General features: G+C 66.5%; 2 protein-coding genes across 4 annotated transcripts; one reads left to right on the plus strand and one right to left on the minus strand.

Annotated features, from left to right (window-relative positions):
• Positions 1–76: 76 nt before the first annotated feature.
• On the minus strand, positions 77–1,995 carry NR2C2AP (nuclear receptor 2C2 associated protein). Its single transcript, XM_068164901.1, has 6 exons — positions 1,949–1,995; positions 1,674–1,720; positions 1,380–1,470; positions 1,191–1,296; positions 721–789; positions 77–433 (listed from the first exon to the last, which is right to left on the minus strand). Exons 2-6 carry the CDS (start codon positions 1,712–1,714, stop codon positions 318–320), a joined length of 423 nt encoding a protein of 140 aa, XP_068021002.1. The 5' UTR covers positions 1,715–1,720; positions 1,949–1,995; the 3' UTR covers positions 77–317.
• Positions 1,996–8,584: 6,589 nt separating this feature from the next.
• NCAN (neurocan) lies at positions 8,585–24,021 on the plus strand. 3 transcript variants are annotated; one of them, XM_068164890.1, is made up of 15 exons: positions 8,585–8,787; positions 14,530–14,609; positions 15,721–16,122; positions 16,706–16,880; positions 16,969–17,096; positions 17,539–17,832; positions 18,162–19,010; positions 19,098–20,309; positions 20,754–20,870; positions 21,110–21,223; positions 21,461–21,619; positions 21,702–21,784; positions 21,879–22,023; positions 22,824–23,006; positions 23,129–24,021. In XM_068164890.1, exons 2-15 carry the CDS (start codon positions 14,537–14,539, stop codon positions 23,317–23,319), a joined length of 4,125 nt encoding a protein of 1,374 aa, XP_068020991.1. In that variant the 5' UTR covers positions 8,585–8,787; positions 14,530–14,536; the 3' UTR covers positions 23,320–24,021. The 3 variants fall into 3 exon arrangements, with proteins under 3 accessions (XP_068020991.1, XP_068020992.1, XP_068020993.1); XM_068164891.1 differs by having other exon boundaries at positions 8,587–8,787; positions 23,125–24,021; XM_068164892.1 differs by lacking the exon at positions 8,585–8,787 and having other exon boundaries at positions 14,408–14,609.
• The last annotated feature ends 544 nt before the right edge of the window (positions 24,022–24,565 follow it).

Here is a 24,565-nt window from a genome sequence, read left to right on the forward strand (position 1 = left end):
AGGGCAAGCCCTGGGAGGCACAGTCCTGAGGTGCCACTCCCCCAGGGGGCAGCCAGGAAGCAGGGAGGGCACCAGGGAGGGCATCAGGGCATCATTTATTGCTGCTGCCACAGGCTGTGTCCCACCAGAGGCTTGGAAGCAGCTCCTGGATCTTGTGTCCCTCTGTCACTGCCCTCCCCCGGGCTGGGGGTCCCCTCTTGGTGCCTTGGGGTGCACTCTGGTGCTGCTGGCAGGGTTGGCTGGGCTGTTGCCCCTCTCCAGGGGGGTACACAGGGGATGGGGCAGTGTCCTCCCCAGCACTGTCCCTTGCTGCTGCCTTAGAGCTTCTCCCCCAGCAGGCCCAGGTGGTAGAGCACAATCCTGCCAAAGAAGTCAGTGCTGCTCTCAAAGGTGATCTTCAGCTTGTCCAGCACTGTCTCCTCCAGCTGGAATCTGTGGGGGGCCCATCAAGGAGCAAAGCAGGCAGGGGGGGGGCACCATGACACGGGGGGGGGCACCATGACACGGGGGGGGGGGCACCATGACACGGGGGGGGGGGCACCATGACACGGGGGGGGACCTGCTCCAAGAGGGCCCAGGTGGGGCTCAGACCCTGCTGGACCTCTGGGTTTGCTTCACCTCCCTTTGGTGGTGGCAAAGCTCAAATCACAGCTCTGCCACCACCCCCCTGCCCCTCCACCCCCAGCTCTGGACCCCCAGCCCAGGCCCCAGCAAAGGATATCTGCATGGCATTGGTGTCCTCAGGGTAGAGGTGTGAGATCTTCACCAGCTCCTCACCTGCTCTGCAGCCTGGGGAGCGTGGAGGCAGCTGCAGGAGGGCTGCAGTGCTGGGGGAGCCTCTGGTGGCTGCCCCAAGACCCCAGGGCTGGGAGCAGAGCTCCATGGGATGGACCTGCCTGCACCCCAAACCTGCTGGAGACCCCCAGGGCCTTGCTAGCCAAAGAGCCATGGAATGGGTTGGGTTGGAAGGAACCTTGAAGCTCAGCCAGCTCCAGCCCCCTGCCAGGGGCAGGGACCCCTCCCCCCGGCCCAGGCTGCTCAGGGCCTCACCCAGCCTGGCCCTGAACAGCTCCAGGGAGGGCACATCCCTCCTGCTCCAGCCCAGGGCCTCAGCCTTTCTCTCAGGTTGTGGGTGCAGGTAAACTGAGGCAGGGGAAGCCTCCTGCCGTGGCCCCAGCCCAGCTCCTCACCTTCCAGCGTGCACAGCCGGCTGGAGAATCCGCCCTGGAACTGGAGGTGGAGCTGCGAGACCTTGACGCTGCTGGGGAACTCCAGAGCCACCCACTGCGACGTGCCCTGCGGGCAGGGGGGGGCAGCGGGGCTGTGGCACAGCTCCTGGCCCCCGCCCCCCCCGCCCCCCGTGCCCCCTGTCCCCTGACCTGGTCGGAGTTCCAGCAGGTCTCCTCGCTGGCGTCGAACATGTGCTGCTTCCCGAAGCGCTTCCCGTCCCGGTTCAGCACGGAGCTCACCCTGCGGGGACAGGGACAGCGCCGCGGGACGCCGCCCGTGGGGACGGCCTCAGCCCCGGGGCGGGCACCTCGCTGCCCCCCGGGCCCCCGGGGCGGGCACCTCGCTGCCCCCCGGGCCCCCGGGGCGAGCACCTCGCTGCCCCCCGGGCCCCCGGGGCGGGCACCTCGCTGCCCCCCGGGCCCCCGGGGCGGGCAGGGACTCACCGCGTGGCCGTCCCGGCACAGATCAGCGGCTCCAGAGGCATCGCTGCCTGCGGAGAGAGGGAGGGCAGCCAGGGGCGGCAGCAGGGGGGCACCGGGGACCACCGAGCGGCACCGGGGACTCCCCGAACATCACCTGGGACCCCTGAGCTGCCCTGGGGACCCCTGAGCTGCCCTGGGGACCCCGGAGCAACACCGAGGATGCCTGAGAAGCGCTGGGACCGTCGGTAGCGCCCCCACCACCCCCATTCCGCTCCCGTCGGACCCCCCTCGCTCACCACCTTCCCGGTGCAGGAAGCAGCGGAAATGCTTCCCGGGACCGCCCCCAGCCCCGCCCCGCCCCGCCCCGCCTCCCCGGTGCCGGTGGCGGCGTGGGGGGACCGCCCGGCTTCCCCCCGCAGCCTCCTTCCCCAGCGCGGGTGAATGCAGCACCCTGCAGCCCCCCACCCCAACCCAAGCAGCACCCCTAGCCCAGCACCCCCGGGGGTCCCATTCTCCACAATTCCCCCCCCCGCTGCTCGACCCCCGCTCCGCACCTCCAGCAGCCTCCCCCCCCGGCCTTTGTAGGGTCCTGGGGATAAGGGTAGCCCCCTACACCCCCTGGCCCGTCTCCAGGGGGGTCCCCACCGGCTCTGGCGGAGGGGGGCTGGGTGTCCTCCCGGGCCAGCTCGGTAGGTGGCGCTGGCGGAGCGCGACTAGGAACAGCGCGGCGGGGAGCGGGGAAAGGGACCGCAGTGAGGGGCTGCGGGGACCCGGGCACAGCCTGGCAGCCCCCAGCATCCCGGTGTGCTCCAGCATCCCTCAGCATCCCACAGCATCCCGGTGTGCTCCAGCATCCCTCAGCATCCCTCAGCATCCCTCAGCATCCCGGTGCGCTCCAGCATCCCACAGCATCCCACAGCATCCCGGTGCGCTCCAGCATCCCTCAGCATCCCCCAGCATCCCGGTGCGCTCCAGCATCCCTCAGCATCCCGGTGTGCTCCAGCATCCCCCAGCATCCTGCTGTGCTCCACCATCCCTCAGCATTCCTCAGCATCCCGGTGTGCTCCAGCATCCCCCAGCACCCCTCAGCATCCCTCAGCACCCCGGTGTTCTCCAGCATCCCTCTGCACTCCAGCATTCCTGAGCATCCTTGTGTGCTTCAGAACCTTTGCCCAACCCGGCAGGACCACCCCCAGCCAGGGCTGAGCTGCCCCCCTTGGATGCAAAGGAGCTGTGGGGAGGGCCTGGGACACCTCTGTGGGGAGAAATCCCTCACGATGCCTCCCCCTCCCCCCCTAACACAGCACCTGCTTTAATTGGTCCTTCCGTGGCTCCCCCACAGCCCTGGCTCCCTGTGAAGCTGCCCCAGTGCCCCGGGATGTTGCCCAGCCCTCACCCCATGGTGGTCCTACCACATCCCCAGCTGCCCCCTCCCCATCCCCCTGCTCGGGGAGGTGATGGCACAGCAGAGCTCTGCAGCAACCCCCCCGGGGCAAATCTCCACGCCAGCAAAAATCAAAGCAGCCAAGATCTGCCCTCGGGGGGCTGGGCTGGCACAGGGCCGGCGCTGGGCACACGCGTGTGCCCCTGTGTGCACGCACACGTGCTGACATGCACCGCTGTGACATGCTTCATCTTCCTCCTCTTCTCCTCCTCCTCCCCCGCTGAGTTGCGCCTGAGGAATTGGGTCAAGAGCAGCAGGAGCCTCACTTGCCCCGCGGCTCAGCGCCTGCTGGGGAGGGGGCTGCCATCGGTACCACCGCCCCCCGCCTCACCGCCTGCCGCTGTCTGTCCTTGCCACACCGACCCCCCTGACCCCTGCCCGCCTTGGGGCCAGCACCGCAACCGCTGGGGGCTCTTCGGCCTCAGCATCTTCCTCGCTGTCGAGGAAGCAGGCGGGCGGCTAGCGCGGCCGGGAGCGGCTTGGCGATGGCGCTGGCTGCCGGCTGCCATCCAGCCAGGCACTCAGCCTCACTCCGGGGGGGGGTCCTTTGCGTTTTATCCAAGAGCTAATGGAGAAACCGGTGCCAAACCAGGCGCCGGCACCGGTCCAGACCCCCCGCTCTCCCGCCGGGATGCTGGCGCCGTGCCGTGCCGGCGGCTCAGGAAACGGCTCCCGGAGCCTTTTGGCGGGGGGGGGGGGTGCGGTGCTGGAGGGGTGAGGTTTGCTGAGCAACCCCCGGCTGGCACCGGGAAGCTGCTTCCGAAGGAGCAGAGGGTGCTGTGCCCCCCTCCCCCGTCCCTCGCTGTTAATTACTGGTGCTAATTGATCTCCACTTCCGCCTGTGCACCGGAGATCACCGGCACAGGGCCCTGCCTGTTCTCCGGGCTCTGCCTTTATCCTCGCTTCGTCTGGAGGGTCTGGGAGGGAGGGAGGGGGCAGGATTTGGCAGAGCGGGTAATTAGCGCTAAATAACAACGCTAATTAATGCTAAATAACGACGCGGTGGTGACACCTCCGAGCCGGGAAGGAGCCGCGCAGGGCGGCGATGGGCAGGTCCCTCTGGAAAGGGGATGGGTAACAGGGATGCAATTATCATCAGCTGCTAATTGCCCTGGGTGTGAACCAGAAACCAGAGGTTTGTCCCACCGAGGTGAGGGCTCTGGGTGGCTGCGGGGCCGGTGCCCCCCTCGGCAGTGCCACCCTGCTGGAGCTGTGGCACCTCGGCCGTGAGCAGGGGCCGGGGGTCGCTGTGCTGCTAACGAGCTTGGCTCTGCCGGCAGCTGCTGCTGGGTGCTCCCACGCAGGGGGGGAATCGCCACGCCGGCTAACAAACCTGTGCCCCACCGCCCCTGCTGCTGACTGGTGGCACTGCCAGGGAAGGGCTGACCCAGGCTGGGGTCCCTCGCATCCCCAGCCCAGCCCTGTGCCCACCCTGCCATCTGTTCCCCCCACACCGCCCACTGGAGCTGGTGGTGCATCGCGGGGCAGGGCGAGGACCTGCCTGTGGGCGCCGGGCTGGGGGCACTGCCGCCTGGGAGAGTCCCTGAAGGAAGGGCTGCGCTGGGTCGCGGCGTGTGGGGGTGGGGGCTGGCGGGTCTGGGTGCTGTGGGAGGGTGCCGGAGTGGGTCCGGCTGCCGGCAGGGGGAAGGGAAGGAGGCAGTTGCCATGGAAACAGAAAATAAAATCAATGCATCCTGCCAGGGCTGGGAGGGAAGCAGGGCCTGGCCCGGGCAGGGTCCCTGTGTCCTCAGGGGGGGGTGCTGCAGCCCCCAGCCCGGACCCCTCCAAGCCCAGCCCATGCCACAGGGTAGCTTTGGCGCTGGCCGAGAGCGGAATCAAACCACAGCCTGGGCAAAGAGGGCAGCATGGAGGGGAATCCGTGGTGCCAGATCTCAACCCATCCCCTCTGGACCAGACCCTGGGTCAGAGCATCCTGCCCCGCTCCAGCCCTGGCTTTGCACCAGCGGCTCTGCGGCTCACGCTGCCATGGAGCTGTCCGTCCGCCCATCCCTCCGTCCGTCTGTCCTCCCGCTGCCGGTCCCCGTGCCAGTGCCCCGAGCGCTGGCCCCAGCTGCGGTGGCAGAGTGCTCATTAATGAGGCTCTTTCCCCATGAATGTGGCAGCTCTCCTGGAACCAGCTCCATCAGGCGCCCGCGGACCTGAGCGGAATAACAAACGGCTGCCTTGGGGCACGGGATGGGGTCCCCTCCTGCACCCCCCCCGCAGGCACCCGGGGCCTGTGGCCTCGATCGCGCTACGGGGAGCCGGGGAGCCGGCGGGAAGGTCCCTGGCACCCCAGGAGCCTGGAGCTCAGCACCCGTGGGACGGCAGCCGCTCAGCACCCTGCTCACGGCAGCGCAGCGCCGGCTGCCAAAGCGGGCAGCACCGGAGCTCAGGAGGCTCCCAGCTTCACCACCCCACCAGACTGGGGCTGACAAAGGTGCTCCGCTGCCTGCTCTCACAGGGCCAACCCCTCCACCCTCTTCAGGGCTCTGCAGTGTCCCCACACCACGAGCTGGCCACAGCACCTCTCTGTTACGGCTTCTGATGAGAGCAAGACCTGGCTGAGATCTACCCAACCCCTGGCAGAAGGCTCCTGGTCCCTCTGCTGTCCCCTGCGCGGCTGGGGCCAACCCAGGGCCACGCTGGAGCCGTGATGACCTTTCCAGCCCCACGCTGGAGCTGGAGCCCCCCTGGGTCTCCCTGGGGGCAGCAGTTGGTGCCCACCTCTTCACGGTGGGTGCCCCTCATCATCCTCCTGCACCCCAGTTGCTGGCAGCCACCTCCCCGTGTCCCTGTCACAACAAAGGAAAACATCTCTGGCTGGAAGCTGCGGGAGGGTCGTCACGGCAACACTGCTGCAGGATTTCACCAGAAACCCAACGTTCTGCCTCAAAAAGGCTCTGAGTCCCTGCTCATCCCGGCAGATACCACTGCCAAACCCACCAGGGCTGGGGGACAAGAGGGTGGGACGAAGGCATGGAGGCACCCCAACAACTGCTGCTGCCCCGGGGGTCACCCAGCCTGTCCTCAGTGGGGCTGGGGATGTGGAGTGCAGCAGGGATGTGGCCTTGTGGGAGCAGCTCAAGGCAGAGCTGGGGGTGCCTTTGGGGTGATGCCACCAGGGTGGGCTGGATGTGGGAGTGTGGAGGGGACCCTGAGCCAGGCAAGGATGGGGCCATGGGGCCATGGGGCCATGGGGCCATGGGGACATGGGGACATGGGGACATGCCTCTGTGCTGGATCTCCCACCCAGGCAGAGGGGTGGCCATGGTGGTGTGTTGGGGCTCCAAACTGGGCCTGGGGGATGAGGGAACCTCATGAAGTCACCTCAGAGGAGTGACCACCCCCGGGACCAGCACTGGGGCTGCACACTGGTGCCAGCAGAGGAGCTGGGCAGCAGCCCTGCAGGGTGAGCTGTGGTCCCCAGGCCTGTGGGGGGAGGAGAGGGGTCTGTGAAATGCCCTCCCTGAGCCGTGCTGGTGGTGGCTGTCAGAACATTCACCTCCCATAACTCACCAAGGCAAAGGGCTGGTGGCCCTGGGAGGGGCACAAATGGGTGTCCAGGCTCCAGCTCGGTGGCCCATGGAGGGGGTGCTGGAAAGCCTCCTCCTGCTGCTGGGTGTGAGAAGGAGCTGGATGAATCCATCTGCTCCCTGCCCCCTGCATGATCTCTCAGGCAGATCAGACCCCACCAGCTCCGTGGATGAAGCTTAGGAGAAGCTGAGGAGCAAGAGGAAGGGTTTGGGAAGTAGCCAGCGTGGAGTGGAGGGGGGGGGTGGGAGGCTTGTTGGCCAGTTTCACCCAAAAGGGTGCTCAGCACCAAAAGACACCCAAAACACCCCCCCAAGGGGTGCCCAGGGCCATGGGGGAGTGTTTGGAGCTGGCTTCATCCCACCACAGGCAGGCAGAGGTCCTACCTCCACCACAAGCCACACTCATCTGTGCTGGACCATGGAGATGGTGCAGCACCCTCTATCCACCCAGCCACCCAGCCACCCAGCCAGCACCCATGGGTGCCATTTCCAAAGCTGGACTGATGGACTGATGGATGGAGGGATGGAGGGATGGAGGGATGGAGGGATGGAGGGATGGAGGGATGGATGGATGGAGGGATGGATGGAGGGAGGGATGGATGGATGGAGGGATGGGTGGAGGGAGGGATGGAGGGATGGGTGGATGGAGGGATGGAGGGATGGGTGGATGGAGGGATGGAGGCAACCTGCTCTGGTAGAAGATGTCTCTGCCCATGGGGTGGAACTGGATGATCTTTAAGGTCGCTTCCAAGCCAAGCCATCAAGTGACACCACCTGGTTCCACTTGGAGCAGGAAGAAGCTGGGATATCAAACTGCTGCCAGATCCCATGGGACCCTCTCCCCAATCCTTCTTGGCAAAGACCATGGAGTGGGGAGGAAGAAGGGGGAGGAGACACACACACAACCTTAACCCCTGCCACTGTGGGCACCTAGATGTGAGGCCAGGGCCACCAGCTGCAAGGGGCATAAAGAAAGGGGAAACAGAGGAGCTTCTGTGAGCTCAGGAAAGCTGAGGGTATTCCAAGAGGGATGAGGAGGGGGTCACAAAAGGCAGGAAACGCCAGGAAAAGTCTGGCACAATGGAGTCAGGAAATGAGAACTTTGCTCTCTGGACTCATCCTCCAGGAAAAAGAAAGGGAAAGGGGGGAGTGGGGGTGGGGGGGGAGTGGAGAAGGGTCCTTGCCAAGTGGGGGGAGACAGGATGGCATTCTCCATTCACCCCTGAGAAGGTGATGACCTCCCCACCCCAATGCTCAATCAGCTCAGGGGTGGGTTCCCCCTCATCTTTTGGGGGGGGTCGTTGCTGGTATTGAAGCTCCCTGGAGGTCTCACCTTGGAGTGGATTTTTTTTTTGGGGGGGTCAAGCCTTCATCCCTCTTCAGCATCTTCCAACCCCTCTGCACCCCCGGACGGCCCCGGTCGGGGCCGTCCGGGGGTGCAGAGGGGTTGGAAGATGCTCCCCTGGGTACCTCCCCCCTCCCCAGCCCTCTACCAAACCCCAGCTGCTGGAGGGGGGAGCTGGGGTGCGGTGGGGCCAGGGCGGTCCCGGTTTAGGGGGTGCGTGACCGCGGTTTGGGGGTAGGTGGCTTCGGTTTAGGGGGGCTGAGAGACCTAGGTTTGGGGAGGGGGTTGCAGCCTCAATTTAGGGGGGCGGGGGAGACGGACAGCCCCCGGTTTAGGGGTGAGCGACCCCGGTTTAGGCGTGGGGGGAGGGAGGCAGCCCTGGTTTGGGGGGTGGCGGATTCGATGTGGGGGGGGGGGAGGGCAACCCAGATTTAGGGAGGGGGTTGGCTACGGTTTAGAGGGGGGACGGCCCCCGTTGGGGGGGGGGGGGGCAGCGCATGCGCGGCCGCCCCTCGCCCTGCGCCGGGCAGCGCTGGGGGCGCGGAGCGGGCGCGGGTTCGCCGCCGCCGCCGCTGCAGGCAGGTGCGAGCGGGTGGCACCGGTAGCACCGGCGGGGGGGGCCGCGCCTGCCGCTAGCCGCGATTGGCCCGGCACGGCCCGGCTCGGCCCCCTCCGCGGGGGGAGGGGGTCTGGCCCGTTGAACCCCCCCCTTCAACCCTCCGAGCCCCGTTTTTAAGCCCCCGGTGCCGGCGGGGTGCTCGGGCTCCACCGGCGGCGATGACCCCCTGCGAGCCGTGAGAGCGGCCCCAGGTAGGACCCGCAGAGGCTCAGGGACCGGCTCCGGTACCGGCAGCGGCTCCGCCCGCGCCGCGCCCCCGCTGCGGTGCCCGGTGCCGGTGGGAGCGAACGGGGATGGGGAATGGGAACGGGAACGGGGATGCGGAACGGGGAACAGGGCTGGGGAACGCGGAGCAGGAACGGGGATGGGGACGGAGACGGGGAACGGGAACAGGGATGGGGACGGAGATGAGGAATGGGAACGGGGAACGGGAACGGGGGCTGAGGACAGCGGTACCGGTACGGCAGGGGTGGGATGGATCCGGGCTGGGGGACACGGTGGGGACGACGCAGCTGTCAGGGCTGGGGGGGACACCGGCATGAGGGACATGGGGATGGGGGACACCGGCATGAGGGGCACAGGGCTGAGGGACACTTGGGGGACCAGGAGGGACCAGCATGAGGACTGCTGGCCCTGGGGGGTTGTAAATGCTGTGTCCGGGGGCTGGGGGACTCTGAGGGGACTGGGGCTGGGGACAGTGGAGCAGGAGTGAGGTTGGAAGCACCGAGGAAGGTGGACAATGGGCCTGGGGACTGTGGAGGTGTGGGGACACCGGGACAGGGTGACACTGGAGCCACACGGACAAGGGACACTGGGGGAGGGGGGCAGGGGCTCTGAGGCTGACAGGGCTAGGGGACAATGGCACTGTGGCCAGTGGCACAGGCAGGGGGCTGGCAGGGGGCAGGCAGCATGGTGAAGGGAGAAGGGGCAAGAGGTGGCAGGAGGGCAGCAGGGGCTGGCAGGGGGCTGCCCACCAGGAACTCGTCCCCTGGGAGTGCCTTGGACCCCTCCCCTGCTTTGACCCCCCCCGGGTTCCCACTGGTGCTGCTGGTGATTCCCGGGCAGGGAGGGAGCTGGGAAGTTTGGCATCCCCGAGGTGCCCCTGGCTGCCAAGGTGCCAGGCAGGGCTGACAGCACAATGCAGGCTCAGCACTGTGGGCAGAATGAGGCCCAGTTGGCATTGCCCTGAGGCTGTGTTGGGTGAAGAGAGGGATACCAGAATGAATGGAGGGGTTCTGGGAGGGATGGAGGGGGACTGGGACAGGCAGAGGGATACTGGAATGTACAGCAGTGGGTGCAGGTACCAGAGAGGGGTTTGTGCCTGTTTGGGGGCTCCCCACTCCCACACACCAAGCTGGGGGGGCTCAGCAAGCCCAGCACCAGTGAGGAGGACGGTCCTGGGGGCCCAGCTCTGTGCCTGGCCCTCCAGCCCCCAGCCTTCTCCCCAGTTCTGCTGCCAGGCACTGGTGGTGCTGTGCTGGGGAGTCGCTCACCAGCCTGTGGCCAAACCACTCAGCCTGGGGGAGGATTTGCCAGGATGCTGCCCCAGCTTTGGGGACACTGAGGTTGGGACTGGGGGCAGTGGGGATGATGGGGATGGAGCTGGGGGGGGGGGGGTCAGGAGTGAGGTTGTAAGCACTGAGGCAGGTGGACAATGGGCCTGGGGACACTGGGGTCGTGGGGACTCCAGGACGGGGTGACCCTGGAGACAGCAGGAGAAGGTGGTTCCAGCTCCCTGTGGAGAGAGAGAAAGCAGGAAAAAAGAGGAAATAAAAGGAGAGGAAAGGGGGGGGGGGGGGGGGGGGGGGGGGAAGAAAAAGAAGGAGGAAAAAGGAAGGGAGGAAAAGAAGGAAAAAATAAAGGGAAAAGAAGAGGGGGGGAAGGGGGGGAAGGAAAAAGCAGAGGGAAAAAAATCGAAGCTGAAGGCTGCAGACTGTCTGCCTAATAAAAATCACACCCGGGAAGGGCCCATATTGGAGGGGATCACAGTTTGCCGAGGTGCTAATTTATTCTCCCCGGCTGGGGGGGGCGCGGGGAGCATCACGTTGCTGTGAGCTGGGAGCTGTGACGGCAGCGAGCTGTGCAGAATTCCTTTGTTGTGGGCAGAGAGGAGGGGACGCGGAGCTCGGCCCCGTCACAGGGCTCCCGCTGCAGCCATGCAGCTCCCCTGCCCCCCACCCCCACCCCCAGTGGGGGGGACCCTGGGTGGACACCCCCTTCCCTGCCCCGCTGGGGTGGTAAAGGCATCGTGGCGCTGGGAGGGAGGTGGGTGATGGGGGGCGGGGGGGGAGGGTTGGTTGGTGGGGTTAGGGCTGGGGGGTGTAGGACGAGCCCTGTGAGGGGGGCGCGGTGGGTGGGTGGGTGGGCACCGGAGGGCTCTGTGTGTGCTGGTGGCATTGGGGCCGAAGTGACCTGTGGGGACAGCAGCGGTCACAGGGGCTGCACCCTGGGTCCAGGGTAGCTTGGGGCACCCCCAGGGCTGAGGCAGCACGGGGCGGGGGGGGGGGGGGCACCCATGTCCTGCTGCATGCTGCCTGTGGGGGGGGTCAACCAGCATCCCCCCGCTCCCCTCTCAGCCATCCCAATCTGGTGCCCCCCACTCTATTGTCCCGAATGTCCCTTCTGCCCTGGGGGGACACCTGGGGGCCGCAGCCACCCCTGTCCCACCGCGGGGCTCAGGCCGGGGGAAGAGGAGACCCCGAAAGCGGCCGGGGCGTCCCGGCGCCCGGTGGGCTGTGAGGAACGGAGCTGGGTTTCAGCTGGAGCTAATCAGCAGCCCCGGATCTGCATATTCATGAGGCAGATGAATTATTCATGAGGTGACAGCTAGTGACAGATGTGAAAATGTTCGCCCGGCGGGGGGGGGGGGCGGCTGCGCCCCGGCGTTATTTTAGATTCCTCTCCTCTGCCGTTCCCCCACTTGGGGCTGGGGGACACGGGGGGACAGGGACACGGGGGACAGGGACATGCTCCTGCCTGGCACTGCTGCCTGGCACTGCTGACATCGCCGTGCCCTGCACTCATGGCATCGCCCTGGCTGCAGGGAGGGAAACCCCCACGCTGTGAAATTCATCCCCCTGGGCTCCCAGTGGCATTGGGCAGTGCCAGCTCCCAGTGCCACCCTCCACACCTCGCCGTCACCGCTTGGCACGGCTGAGCTTCCGTGGGGCCCCGGCCAGATCCTGACCCAGCGGAATGGTGCTGATGGTGCTTCCCCAGCCTGGCACAGAGGCTGGTGGTGCTTCCCCAGCCTGGCACAGGCTGGTGGTGCTGAGCCATGCTGGCAGCAGCATCCCCCTGCCTGCAGTGGGAAGCCAGGGCCGGTGCTGGCGGTGCCATGCGGCTGGGACTCAGCCGTGCCAGCCCGGGGCTGCCTCACCAGAGCTGCCGGAGCTGGGCTGTGGGTGCGTGGAGCAGCAGGAGGTGGGAGGGAGGTGGTCTCGGTGATGAAGGCAGCACCGAGGCCGTGGGGCTGATGCCTGGCACAGCGTGGGGGTCCTCGCGTGTGGAGGTGGCACCGGCAGGGCTGGTGGCTGCGGCGACGCTCGTCCTGACCTTGGGATAAACTTTGTGCTGGCTCAGCACAGCGCAGGGCTCGGCGGAGGCAGCAGCCGGGGTGCGTTCAGGGGCTGGGGGGGGCGGTAAGGGGCTGGGGGTCCGGTGAGGGGCAGGTGGGCAGAGAGCACGGCGAGGAACCTTCCTTTGTCACTGCGGTGCCAGCAGGGCCGCGCTTGGAGGGCAGAGGAGCCCCAAAGGATCATCAGGCTGGGGCTGTGTGTCCTGCCCCCGAGCTGGAGGGAGCCCAGGACCCCCCCAGCCCGCAGCCTTCAGTCCCCAAGGGGGCCGCGGGGGCTGCTGTCAGGCTCAGCCCTCCCCAGCGCGGCTCCTGCTCTGCTGCAACAGCAAAGCTGCAGAACTGCTGATGTCAGGGGAGGCGACGGAGCAGGGAGAGCTGCACAGCCCCGCGCCCCCCCGGCCCCAAGCACCCAGCTCCTTGCTGCCAGCAGCCACTCTCCTGGTGATGCCAACCTGGGGGGGGTCACCAGTGGGGTCGAGGACCACGGTCTCATCCCTCTCCCCACCCCTCTCCCCAGCCCTCTCCCCACCCCTCTCCCCAGCCCTCTCCCCCCGGCAGGCCCTGCACGCAGCTCCCCAGCAGGCTGCGAAGGTTGCTCGGTGGTTTTCAAGCCCAAAGAGCAACTTTCTTGTTTCACATTTAAATAAACTTGGGGCTGTTTGCTCAGCCAGGAGCTGCTCCCAGCTCAGCAGCTCAGGGTAAACAGCTGAGAGAGAGCTCCCAGGAGGGCTCCACTCTCTGGCTCCCTGGGAGCGCTCCTGGATCCCTTCAGCTCCTTCCCTCATCCCTCCATGCATCCTCCTCGTGGCCATGAGGATGAGGCCTTGAAGTTTGGAGCACTCTGCCCCAGGGCTGAGTGTTTTGGGTGTCCCAATTCCATACCCACCGCTCCCACCCTGACCCACCCCACCCCCCACCTACCCCCCCATCCTGACCCCACCCTCCCCACCCTGGCCCCACCCACTATCCCCACACTGGCCCCACCCACCATCCCCACCCTGACCCCACCCCCCCACTGCCCACCGTGTCCTGCTGTGGGCGCCTGGCAAAGCCCTGAGGGCAGGCAAGAAGCCCCCCCCGGATCCCTCCCAGGCTCTGGTGCTGGTGGTTTGTGCTGGGGTTGCTCCTGACCACCCCAGAGGTCAGAGTCAGGATTCCCACGGGGGGGAGCTGCAACCCCCCAAGTCCAACCATGCCAAGCAGTTTATTTCCCTGCTTCCTGCAGGAAGAGGTTTGGTGCTGCCGAGGCCGCGGGCTGGGGGAATTCCCTTCCTGGAACATCTCAGAGCAGGGAAGATGGAGCTGCCAGGGTCCTACTCCAGGGCTTTTGGGGCTCCCAGGGCTGGGCAAAGGCACCTCAGGAAATTCCCTGTGGCTGGGCTCAGGTCACCTCATCCTTCAGCAGCAGCTGGTTTAGGGGCAGGAAGCTCCACGGAGCTGCTGCAGGAGGGAAGGGACTGCAAACATTTTCCTCTCCAGAAGAAAGAAGACAACCCCCAGTGCCTGCCCCCCTCCCAGAGCCCTTTCCCCGCATGGAACACAGGCTGGGGGCGGGGGGGGTCCTCCTTTTTTTCTCACAGCTTTGCTCTTTCTTGGCTATTTTTGTCCCATAAAAGCAGAAGGGACAGAGCAAGGCATCAAGGGCTGGAAAATGGAGCAGCAGGGGTGGGGCTGAGCTGAAGCCTCAGCTCCAGGCAGCTGGGATAGGGATGGGAGGCTCCTGCTGTGTCCCCTGCCAAAGCTGAGTGCCCCCCAGTTTGCTGGGCTGGGGGCAGGGCTGGTGTCAGAGCTGGGGGCACCTGTGTGCTGCAGGGGGGGGGCAGCACACCCCAGTATGGGATCTGCTGCTGTGTGGAGGAGCCTGGGTTGGGTAGAAACCCAAAGAAAGCCCAAGAGGGGCTGGGGGGGGGGGGGGGGGGGGGGGAGTTGGGTGATGGCTGTGCCCATCCTGGGTGATGGATGTGGTGGGAGCCAGGTGATGGTTGGGGTGGGACCTGGGTGCTCCCAGCACCACCAGCTCCAGCCTGGGATGCTGTGGGGTGTCCCACCTCCAGTGGGTGCCAGGCTGTCACTGTGGGTGGCACTGGTGGCTGGGGGCACTGAGGGACACCTCAGTGGGGTGGCTGGGGGCCTGGTGGGTCAATGGGTGGCACAACAGCCTCCAGCCAAACCCAACATGAGCTTCATGCCAAGGGTGAAGCCAAACTCTCTCCAGGCTGGGGGCACCTCGCTGGGCAGGGCTCACCCTGCTGGGGGGAGGCTGGGGTGGGCCCGTGGTGGCCCCATGGCGATTTCTGTCCCCAGATAAGCAAGGAGTGGGTGAGCAACGCCCCCAGCCCCCTGCTGCTCCCTGCAGGTCAAGGATGGTCCATGTGATGGGGGATGCCGGCTGCTGGCTCCTGCTTGGGCTCTCCCTGCTCCCCATCGCTGCCCTGGGTAAGTAATTAGTGAGCAGCAGAGGCTGAGCTGTGAGCCGTGAGGAGCAGTGGGGGTCAGGCACACGGGGGAGGGCTCAAGCTGCAGCCCCCTCCCCTCCCTACTCTGGGCTGCAGAGGATTAGTGAGGGAGAAGGCCCCCAGGCGACCTTGGACCTCCCACCCTCTGTGCTGGGCTCCCTGTAGAGGCAAGGACCTTAAATCCTTAATCCTGCTGCCAGCACCCCCAGACTCCTCCCTGCCAGGCAGCTGAGCCCCCCCGGGGATTTGTCTCAGGGTGGGGGCATCTCAGCACCCTGCTGCATGCAGGGGGGGCTTTGGGATCCCCCCCAGTGCCCTCCTCATGTGTGTCCTGGTGAGCAAAGGGCTTGGGGTGCGATGGAGGATGGGGGGAAGGTGCCAGGGGGGGATTAGTGGCTGTCCCCCATGCCCAGCTGGCCGGGCTCTGCAGGGGGCACCCCCCGACCCACCCCAAGGCAGGGAGAGCTGCAGCACAGGGAGGGGGGCAGGGATGTGAGGCTGGTGGGATTTGCTGCAGTGGAATCCTGGGGCAGGATTAGTGCAGCAGGAGGAGGTCGTGGTGGCCACCATGCTGTATCCCAGCCCGGGGATGGCCACAGGGCAAGGATGGCACCAAGTGTTTGGGGAGGGGTGGGCAGTGATGATAGCCCCCAGGGGGGGACCCTTGGGGGCCGAGCAGTGGCAACAGCCTGGCAGTATCTGTGGAAGGGACTGGAGGAGTTGGGGCTGTTGAGCCTGGGGAAGAGAAGGCTCCAGGGAGACCTCAGAGCAGCTTCCAGTAGCTGAAGGGCTCCAGGAGAGCTGGGGAGGGACTCTGGACAGGGGCTGGGAGTGCCAGGAGGAGGGAGCTGGGAGAGGGGAGATTGAGGCTGGGGATGAGGGAGAAATTCTCTCCAGTGAGGGTGGGGAGACTCTGGCACAGGTTGCCCAGGGAGGCTGTGGCTGCCCGCTCCCTGGGGGTGTTCAGCACCAGGCTGGATGAGGCCTGGAGCAGCCTGGGCAGGTGGGAAGTGTCGCCGCCCACGGCAGGGGGCTGGAGCTGGCTGATCCCAATCCCTTCTGTGTCTCTCTGCCCCTGTGCTCTGCGGCAGGCTCGCAGGCCGATGGGAAGGTGATCCACATCAACAGGGTGCAGCACCAAGCCGTGCGAGTGGGGCTGGGGGAGCCTGTGGCCCTGCCCTGCCTCTTCTTACTCCACCCCTCCGCCTCGCTGGGGCCCAACGAGCCCCCAGACCCACCCCGAGTCAAATGGAGCAAGGTGCGCTCGGCCGACGGCCAGAGGGAGGACATCCCCATCCTGGTGGCCAAGGACAACGCCGTCAAGGTGGTGAAAGCCTACGAGGGCAGAGTGTCGCTGCCCGGCTACCCCCGGGACCGCTCCAACGCCACCCTGCTGCTGCGCTCCGCCCGGGCCAGCGACGCGGGGCTGTACCGCTGCGAGGTGGTGGCCGGCATCGAGGATGAGCAGGACCTGCTGCCCCTGGACGTGACGGGTGAGCCTGGCACCGCGCCGCGGGGCTGGCATTGCCGGCAGGGCTGCAGGGGCACCGCGGATGTCGTGGTGGGGGTGGCACGGGTGCCTGCGAGCCCTGCGCCCCCTGCGAGCCCTGCACCCTGCGTGCTTCATGTACCCTGACGAGCAAGTTGTGCACCCCACGTACCCCCTGCACCCCATGTACGTCATGCACCCCCTCCAAGCTATGCCAACTCAGCACCCATGCCCCCCATGCAAGCTCTGCATCTCGTACAGGCCCTGTACCCCCTGTACTTCATGCACCCCAGGTGAGCTGGGCACCCCATGCACCCTGTGCCAGCTGTGCACCTTGCACCCTGTACAAGCCTTGCACCCCATGCACCCCTGCAATTCTGCACCCCGTGTGCTCCATGCACCCTCTACAAGGTGTGCAAGCCCTGCACAGTGTGCCAGCTGTGCACACCATGGATGCCTTACCCCTCATGCCAGCCCTGCAGCCCATGCAATTCTGCACCCCCTGCACCCCTTGCTCCCCATGCACCCTCTCCGATCCCTGCAAGCCCTGTGCCCTGTGCCAGCTGTGCCACCCTCTGCCCTCCCAGGCGTCGTCTTCCACTACCGGCCCGCGGGTGCCCGCTACGCGCTGCCCTTCGCTGCCGCCCGCCGCGCCTGCCAGGACAACTCTGCCACCATCGCCTCCCCCCAGCACCTCCAGGCTGCCTTCGAGGACGGCTACGACAACTGCGACGCGGGCTGGCTGGCAGACCAGACCGTGAGGTGAGCCTGTGGCACGGGCTGGCGGCTGGGCACCCCCTCGGCGGGCACGGCCGTGGCGCTGAGTGCCCGCTGCGCCCCTCCGTGGCAGGTATCCAATCACCCTGTCCCGGCCTGGCTGCTATGGAGACCGCAACAGCCTGCCCGGAGTGCGCAGCTATGGGCGCAGAGAGCCCCAGGAGGAGTACGACGTCTACTGCTACGCCCGGGAGCTGCGAGGCAAGGGGTGCCAGGCTGGGTGGCTGGGTGGGTGCCCAGGGGCGCCAGGGTGATGGCTGTGGTCAGGAGCGTGGGTATCTCCATGCATGTCTCTAGCGTCAGGGCACAGGAGAGGAAATGGCCTGAAATTGTGCCAGGGGAGGGTTGGGTCTGAGATGAGGAAAAACTTCAGGGGTGCAAGAGTGGTCAGGGGGTGGCACAGGCTGCCCAGGGAGGTGGTGGAGTCCCCATCCCTGGAGGGGTTGAAGAAGCCTGTGGCCATGGCACTTGGGGCCAGGGTTTGGTGGCCATGGAGGGGTTGGGTTGCTGCTTGGACTGGGTGACTCCACCACCTCCCTGGGCTCCACAAAGAGACCTCCACGGAGCACCACTCAGCTCCAAGCCGTTGGGGTCACCACCTCCCGCCACTCCCCTGCCCCCAACGGGCTCTGCTCTCTCACAGGGACAGTGTTTTATGCCACCGTGCCAGGGCGATTCACCTGGCACGGAGCACGGAGGCACTGCCGAAGCCAGGGAGCTTCGCTTGCCACCACCGGGCAGCTCTACCTGGCCTGGCACGGTGGTCTGGACCAGTGTGACCCAGGCTGGCTGGCAGATGGCAGCGTTCGCTACCCCATCAGGACCCCCCGCAGGAAATGCGGCGGCGAAGCCTCGGGGGTCAGGACCCTCTACCAGTTCCCCAACCGCACTGGGTTCCCCCCTGCCGCCTCCAGGTTCGATGCCTACTGCTATAAAGGTAAGAGGGAGCAGCTGTGATGCCAGCACCGCCATCCCTCCCCCATCTCCGCCTCCCCCCGCCCAGCCCTGGCCCTTCCTCCCTCGGGAGCCGGTGGGCATGGCCGGGAAAATTGCTGCCGATGAATAATTAATTGGGGAATTAATGAGACAAATGAGGAGAGCTGCGCGGGGAAGGGAGCCCAGCTCCACACATCACCCTGGGATGGAGCGAGGCTGGGGGCTGCAGTGCCCGGTACCGAGCTCTGGGGTGGGATGTGCGCCCCTGCTCGTGCCCAGATGCCAGTCCTGCCCCTCGGTGCCCGGCTGATGCCTGTGGTCTCACCACAGCCGCGGGGCAGAGCAAGCAGGAGGAGCCTGTGCTGCCCATGCCCGACCCACCGGGCAGTGACAACGTCTTGGTGGAGCACGGAGAGGACCTGGGCACGTCGGGGGACACCCGGGACACCCCACGCGACCGCTACGGCCTCTTGCCACAGCCGGAGCCTGCAGGGCTGGGCGGGGACGAGGACGAGGACGAGCAGCTGCGGCTGGCGAGCGGCAGCCCCACAGCACCGCTTGGCGACCTCCCTGGGGCTGCACCCTCAGGAGCAGCTCACGGCCCGGGGGTAGGCGATGGCACCTCCCTGCCTCCCACCACCACCTCCTCTCCTGCATGGCCCCATGAGGACGAAGTTCTCAACGTGGTGGACCAAGCACCGGAGAGCTCCTGGCAGGATCCATCCAGCACCAGCCCAGCACAAATGGTGGAAGGTCTTGACCCTGAGGAGCCTCCAGCTGACCTCCTGCCACGGTCCTCCCAAAGCCCAGCTCAGGCGCGCGTCACCAGCTCACCACCAACACCTCCTGAGCTGGGGACAGTCCTCAGCACGGCAGCAGAGACGTCCAGCACGGCAGCTGCCGGCTCCCACCCCCCGCGCAGGAGCAGCTACCCTGGGCTCAATGGGCGATACTTCCAGCTGCTGAGCCGGGACCCACCGGTGGCGGCCAGAGACCCCACGGTGGCGGCCGGGGACCCGGTGGGGACAGTCACTCAGGCCCCCGTCGTGGCCCTGGAGCTGAAGGAGTCCGCAGCCAACACGGTGGAGACTTGGAGCATCCCCCGGGCTGGCACCAAGAGCCCGAGGCGGGCGGGCACCTTCTCGCCCTCCAACGCCGTGGAGGAGGAGATCGGCCCCGGTAAGCCATGCCCCAAAGCGGCCTGGGGGGGTCCTGGTGGGGGTCTGCACCAGCTCAGGAACCCCATGGCTGTGCCATCTCTTGCAGAGCTGATGGCACCGGCCGCCGCTCCGGTGTCGCCCTCGCCACAGGCGCCTGCCTGGGGGGACTCACCGCGGTGGAGCCCCCGCATAGCCCCCCGCGATCCTGAGGGACCTGCGCGGACGCCCCCTTCGCTGCCCCCATCCCTGCCTGCCCCCACGGCTCCCCACGGTACCCTCGGCCACCGGGATGTGGCCGCGGCCGAGGCTCAGCCTCACATCCCCAGCGCCCGTGGGGACTCCCCTCAGCCACCCGCGGATGCCACCGAGGACTTCTCCGGGGACGCCCCCTCCCAGCCGGGCAGCAGCTCCACCCCGCCACGGCCCCCGCTGCCCCCGCTGCCCCCGCTCCTGCTGGTGGCCGAGGGCCCTGAGGTGGCCTCGCAGCCCCGTGGTGACCACGGTGACAGCCGCGGGACCCCGGGCTCGCTGGAGAGGCAGAGGAAAGCGCTGACATTCTTCGACCCTGCCGAACCCTCCATGGGGCACCCCCCTACCCCCAGCCCCACCGAGACGGCTGCTCTCCAGCCCCAGGGAGGGCTGAGCCCCACAGCTCCCCACGGAGCAGCCGAGCCACCAGCTGAGCCCAGCCAAGAGCAGGCAGTGGGGGCTGGGGAGGCTGGGAATGGCCAAGCCAAGGCAAGTGGTGGAGCAGCCGAGTCCCCCCCGGCAGGGGATGTGCCCTCACCTTCGCCTCCCCCTATGGCCAGAGAGGTGACCTTCCAGGCCAGCACTGAGCAGCTGGCAGAGGTGGAGGCGATGGAGCTGGCAGCCGAGGAGGGGTCCACAGGCTTTGCCCCCATGGCCCCGCAGCCCACCAGCCTCTCTGTACCGGGGCTGGAGGCAGCAGAACATCTCCTGCCCCCCCAAGCCCCTCGCCAGCCCCTGGCCAGCCCTGGCCCCTCCAGTGTCCCGAGCCACCAAGATCCATCCACAGCCCCCGGTGAGGAAGATGCCTCTGGGGAGGCAAAGAGGGAAGAGCCCTCAGTGCCCCCCAGCTCGGCCACCCACAGCCCCTGGCCATCGCCCACCACCCCCTACCCATGGGTGTCGGAGTCCCCAGGCACAGGGCTGCTCTTCGAGCTCTCCACAGCGGCTGAACTGGGGGGGCTGGGGGTGTCCCCACTGCTGGATGCCGACAGCGGGAGCGGAGAGGAGCCAGGGATGGAGGAGAGGGAGCCGCTGGTCTGGGCGGGCACCAGCAACACCACCCAGCACGGTGAGCAGGGTGCCGCGGGCACCCGGAGCGGATGGGCACAGGCAGGAGTGGGCTGGGGGCGGGGAGGACCTCGAGGTTGACTTCCCCCCGAGTTCAAAAGGTTGTCACAGCCTGGTGCTGAGCCGGGGGGGCGGGGTTAGGGTGGAGGGGGTTTGTGGGGTGTCTCTGCTTCCATCTAAATTAATGTAGTAGTGGGGAGTTACCGGGGAGTGTGGTGGGCTGGGGGGGGTCTGGCAACGGGAGCTGGGAAAGCAGCCTCGGAAATGATTACTACTGCTACTATTATTATTATTATTATTATTAATATTAATAATTAACAACCATAATATTGATAAAATAACAATAATTATTTAATAATAAGTATTTAATAATAATAATAATAGCTGGAGAGGCGGCTGCGGGGGGGCACACATGGCACTCAGGGTGCCCACTCCCACCCTCCAGCTCCAGCGGACCCCTGCCAGAACAACCCCTGCCTGCACGGCGGGACCTGCCGGGCCAACGGCACCGTCTGCAGCTGCGCCTGCGCCCCGGGCTTCACCGGGGAGAACTGCGAGATCGGTGAGGCCCGGGAGCATCCCACGGGATGGGCGGGATCGGGCCCTGCCGGGGTGTGCCAGCGTGGCATGGGAGTGGGGCTGGCAATGGGGATCGAAGTCCTCTGCTTAATGTCTCCATCCTTGGTCCCCAATGATGTCTCCATCCTTGGTCACTGGCGCTGGGGCAGGCGGGGGGGGCGATGGGCTGAGGGGGTGGGTGGGAGTCTCAGGGTGCCCACAGCTCCCGTTGTGCCCCCGCAGACATCGATGACTGCCTGTCCAGCCCCTGCCAGAACGGTGCCACCTGCATCGATGAGGTCAACTCCTTCACCTGCCTCTGCCTGCCCAGCTACGGCGGCAGCCACTGCGAGAAAGGTGGGGACGGCGCCCCCCTCATACCCCCTGCCCCCCCGGGTGTGTCACCATGGGGTGGGTGAGACCTTCATGGGGACACTGCCCAGCTCCTGCCCCCTTGGGGATGAGCGCGGGGAGCTGGGGTGGGGGCGCAGGAGTCCACCCCTGCAATGGGGAGCTGCTCGAGGTGCTCCGGGGCTGGTCCCCTCTGATGTCCCCACTGTCCCCACGGGCTGGTCCCCTCTGATGTCCCCACAGACACGGAGGGCTGCGACCACAACTGGCACAAGTTCCAGGGCCACTGCTATCGGTACTTCGCCCGGCGGCGCTCCTGGGAGGAGGCGGAGCGGGACTGCCGCCGCCGCGCCGGACACCTCACCAGCATCCACTCGCAGGAGGAGCACAGCTTCATCACCGGTGCGGGCTGGGGGGGCGCGACACCCACCGCACAGCGCCCAGGGGTGCTCTTCGTGCCAGCCGTGGCTGCTTCTCTCCACAGGCTTCGGGCACGAGAACACCTGGATAGGGCTCAACGACCGCATCGTGGAGCAGGACTTCCAGTGGACCGACAACACCGGCCTGGTGAGGGGCTGGGGCGTGCGAGGCGGGGCTGGGCTCGGGGTGCAGGGCAAGGGGGGGGTCCAGGGGCTCTGACCCCTCTGCCCTGTGCCACCAGCAATACGAGAACTGGCGGGAGAACCAACCCGACAACTTCTTTGCTGGCGGTGAGGACTGCGTGGTGCTGGTGTCCCACGAGATCGGCAAGTGGAACGATGTGCCCTGCAACTACAACCTGCCCTACATCTGCAAGAAAGGCACAGGTACCGTCCGCCCCGGCCCCCCCAGCCGCATCCCTGTCCCCAGCCTGCAGCCCCTGGCATCCTCGTGCCACGGCCCCCACGATCTTCATCCCACAGCCCCTTACATCCCCCTCCTGCAACCCCCAGCCCCCCCAGCCGCACTCCACAGGCCTCATTGTCCCTATCCTGCAGTTCCCAGCATTCCCATCCGCATCCCACAGCCCTCACCATCCCCATCCCACATCCCAGAGCTCCTGGCATCCTCATCTCCATCCCACAGCCCCCAGCATTCCTATCCCACCATGCCCGACTCCTCCTCATCCTCAGGAAGCCTCTCCTCATCCAGGGGAGCTCCATCAGCTCATCCTTCATCCCCGTTTTCCTTTCCCCGCAGCCAGTTCTTCCCTCTCACGTTTTAATTTGTTTGATTTGCCACCATTACAAACCATTAAGCTCCCATCCCTTATCTGGGAAGCGACATTAACCTCCCGCTGCTCCTCGCCAGCCCGGAGCGTGCCTGCCTCTCCCCTGGCACCTTAACGAGGCGCTCGCCCTGGGGAGGTCATTAATTAACCGGTCCGGGGGAACACCTCACTGCCACCCCCACGGGCGGAAGGACCCTTCCTGAGGAACCCCAGGGTGCCAGCAGCAAGGTGTCCCCTGCTCCTTTCCTGCTTTGGGTCCCACTCGGTGCTTTGTCCTCTCTGCCGGCCCCGGGGAAGAGCTCATCCTGAAGAACCCCAGGGTGGCAGCAGCAAGGAGCCCCCTTGCCCCTTGCCGATGACAAAGCAGGTGACGAGGGTTTGTGTCCCCCCCCCCAGTGCTTTGTGGGCCCCCACCCGAGGTGCCGAACGCCTTCACGGTGGGGAAGAAGAAGGAGAAGTACCCCATCCACTCCAGCGTGCGCTACCAGTGCCAGGAGGGCTTCACCCAGCGCCACGTCCCCACCATCAAGTGCCACAGCACCGGCAAGTGGGACCGGCCCAAAATCCTCTGCACAAAACGTGAGTGGGGGCGGAGGGGTCTGGAGAGATGGGGGGAGGTGGGAGGGGGGGAGTGGAATCAAAACACCCCTGGTGAGTTCCTGACCCCCCTGGGTCCTCTCCCTTCCCCCCCTGTTAGCCAGGCGGTCGCACCGAGCGCGGCGGCACCACCACCACCGGCACAGCCACCCCCACCACCAGCACCACCACCACAAACCCCGCAAGGAGCGGCGAAAACACCGCAAGCGCCTCCGGCTGGACTGGATGGAGGAGGGCCACTACTTCTAGAGCCGGGGGACGAGGAAGCACAAAGGTCCCCGACGGGGTGTGGTGACATTTCCCACCCCCCTCCCGCCCCTCTCCTCCTCTTTTATAGCCCTTCCTCCCCACCCCCGTCCTTGGCTTTAGCTCCTAGGATTCCCGGCCCCGTAGGGAATAGGATCCGGAGGGGGCGGCTGCGTGTGCGTCCCCAGCCCTCCCTGCATGCCCCACGCTCAGCCCCCCCAAACGGGGGTCGAGCCCCCAGCCCCACACAGGGTTTCCCCTCCCTCATCCCTGCGTGGGGGCTGTTCCCCGGCTGGGCTCTGGTGCCCCCTCTCCAAACTGGGGGGTGTTAATCTGCCAGCCCCTCGCCTCCCACCTGGGCCATCCTCTCCTGCTGGCCCTGGGTGACTCTGGTTTTTTAGCAGCCCCCTCCCAACCCCACCGTCCGGCCCCGGCACCTGGGGCGTCCCTGTGGGGGGCACAGGGTGGGGACACGATGCCGCCGGGGCTGATGTCTCACCCTGCTGCCTCCTTGGGGGTTGGTTTCTCATTATTTTTTGCCCCCTCCCCTCCCTTTCGGTTGGTCGTGGGGTCCCCGTTGGAGTCGGTGTGTGTGTGTGTGTCCGGCGCTTCCTGATCTGCTGTTTGCGACGTGACTGCCGTGTCCCCAGCCCCCGCCCCCAGCCCCAGCCCCCCTCCCCTCCCCCCCCCCCCCATTTCTGACTCTGCCTTTCTGTACTGCTGGACATTTTAATAAATTTTTTTAACAGTTGAGAGGCTCCAACCCTGCTCTCCCCTTGGGGGGGCCCTTGCCTCGGCCAGGCAGTGCCACTGCTCTCCATGAGCCCCACGGAGGGGCTGGAGCAGGTCCAGAGAAGGGCAACGAAGCTGAGGAAGGGTCTGGAGAGCAGGGCTGGGGAGGAGCAGCTGAGGGAGCTGGGGGTGCTCAGCCTGGAGCAGAGGAGGCTGAGGAAGACCTCATTGCTCTCTGCAGCTCCCTGAGAGGAGGTTGGAGCCAGGTGGGGTTGGGCTCTGCTCCCCAGGAACAAGGGACAGGATAAGGGGAAATGGCCTCAGGCTGCCCCAGGGGAGGTTTAGGTTGGTCACAAGAAGAAACTTCTTCACTGGAAGGGTTCTCACAGCCTGGCACAGGCTGCCCAGGGGGGTGGCTGTATCCCCAGCCCTGGAGGGGTCTCAGAGCCCCAGAGCTGTGGTGCTGAGGGCCATGGCTCAGCCCCAGCCTTGGCAGAGTTGGAGTGGAGGATCTGAAAGGCCTTCTCCAACCCAAACCATTCCACGACTCCATCTGGTTCCTC

Source organism: Melanerpes formicivorus, unplaced genomic scaffold (assembly GCF_026170545.1).
Source record: "Melanerpes formicivorus ecotype bairdi unplaced genomic scaffold, bMelFor1.0.p_v2 SCAF_83, whole genome shotgun sequence".
NCBI classification, from domain to species: Eukaryota; Metazoa; Chordata; class Aves; order Piciformes; family Picidae; genus Melanerpes; species Melanerpes formicivorus.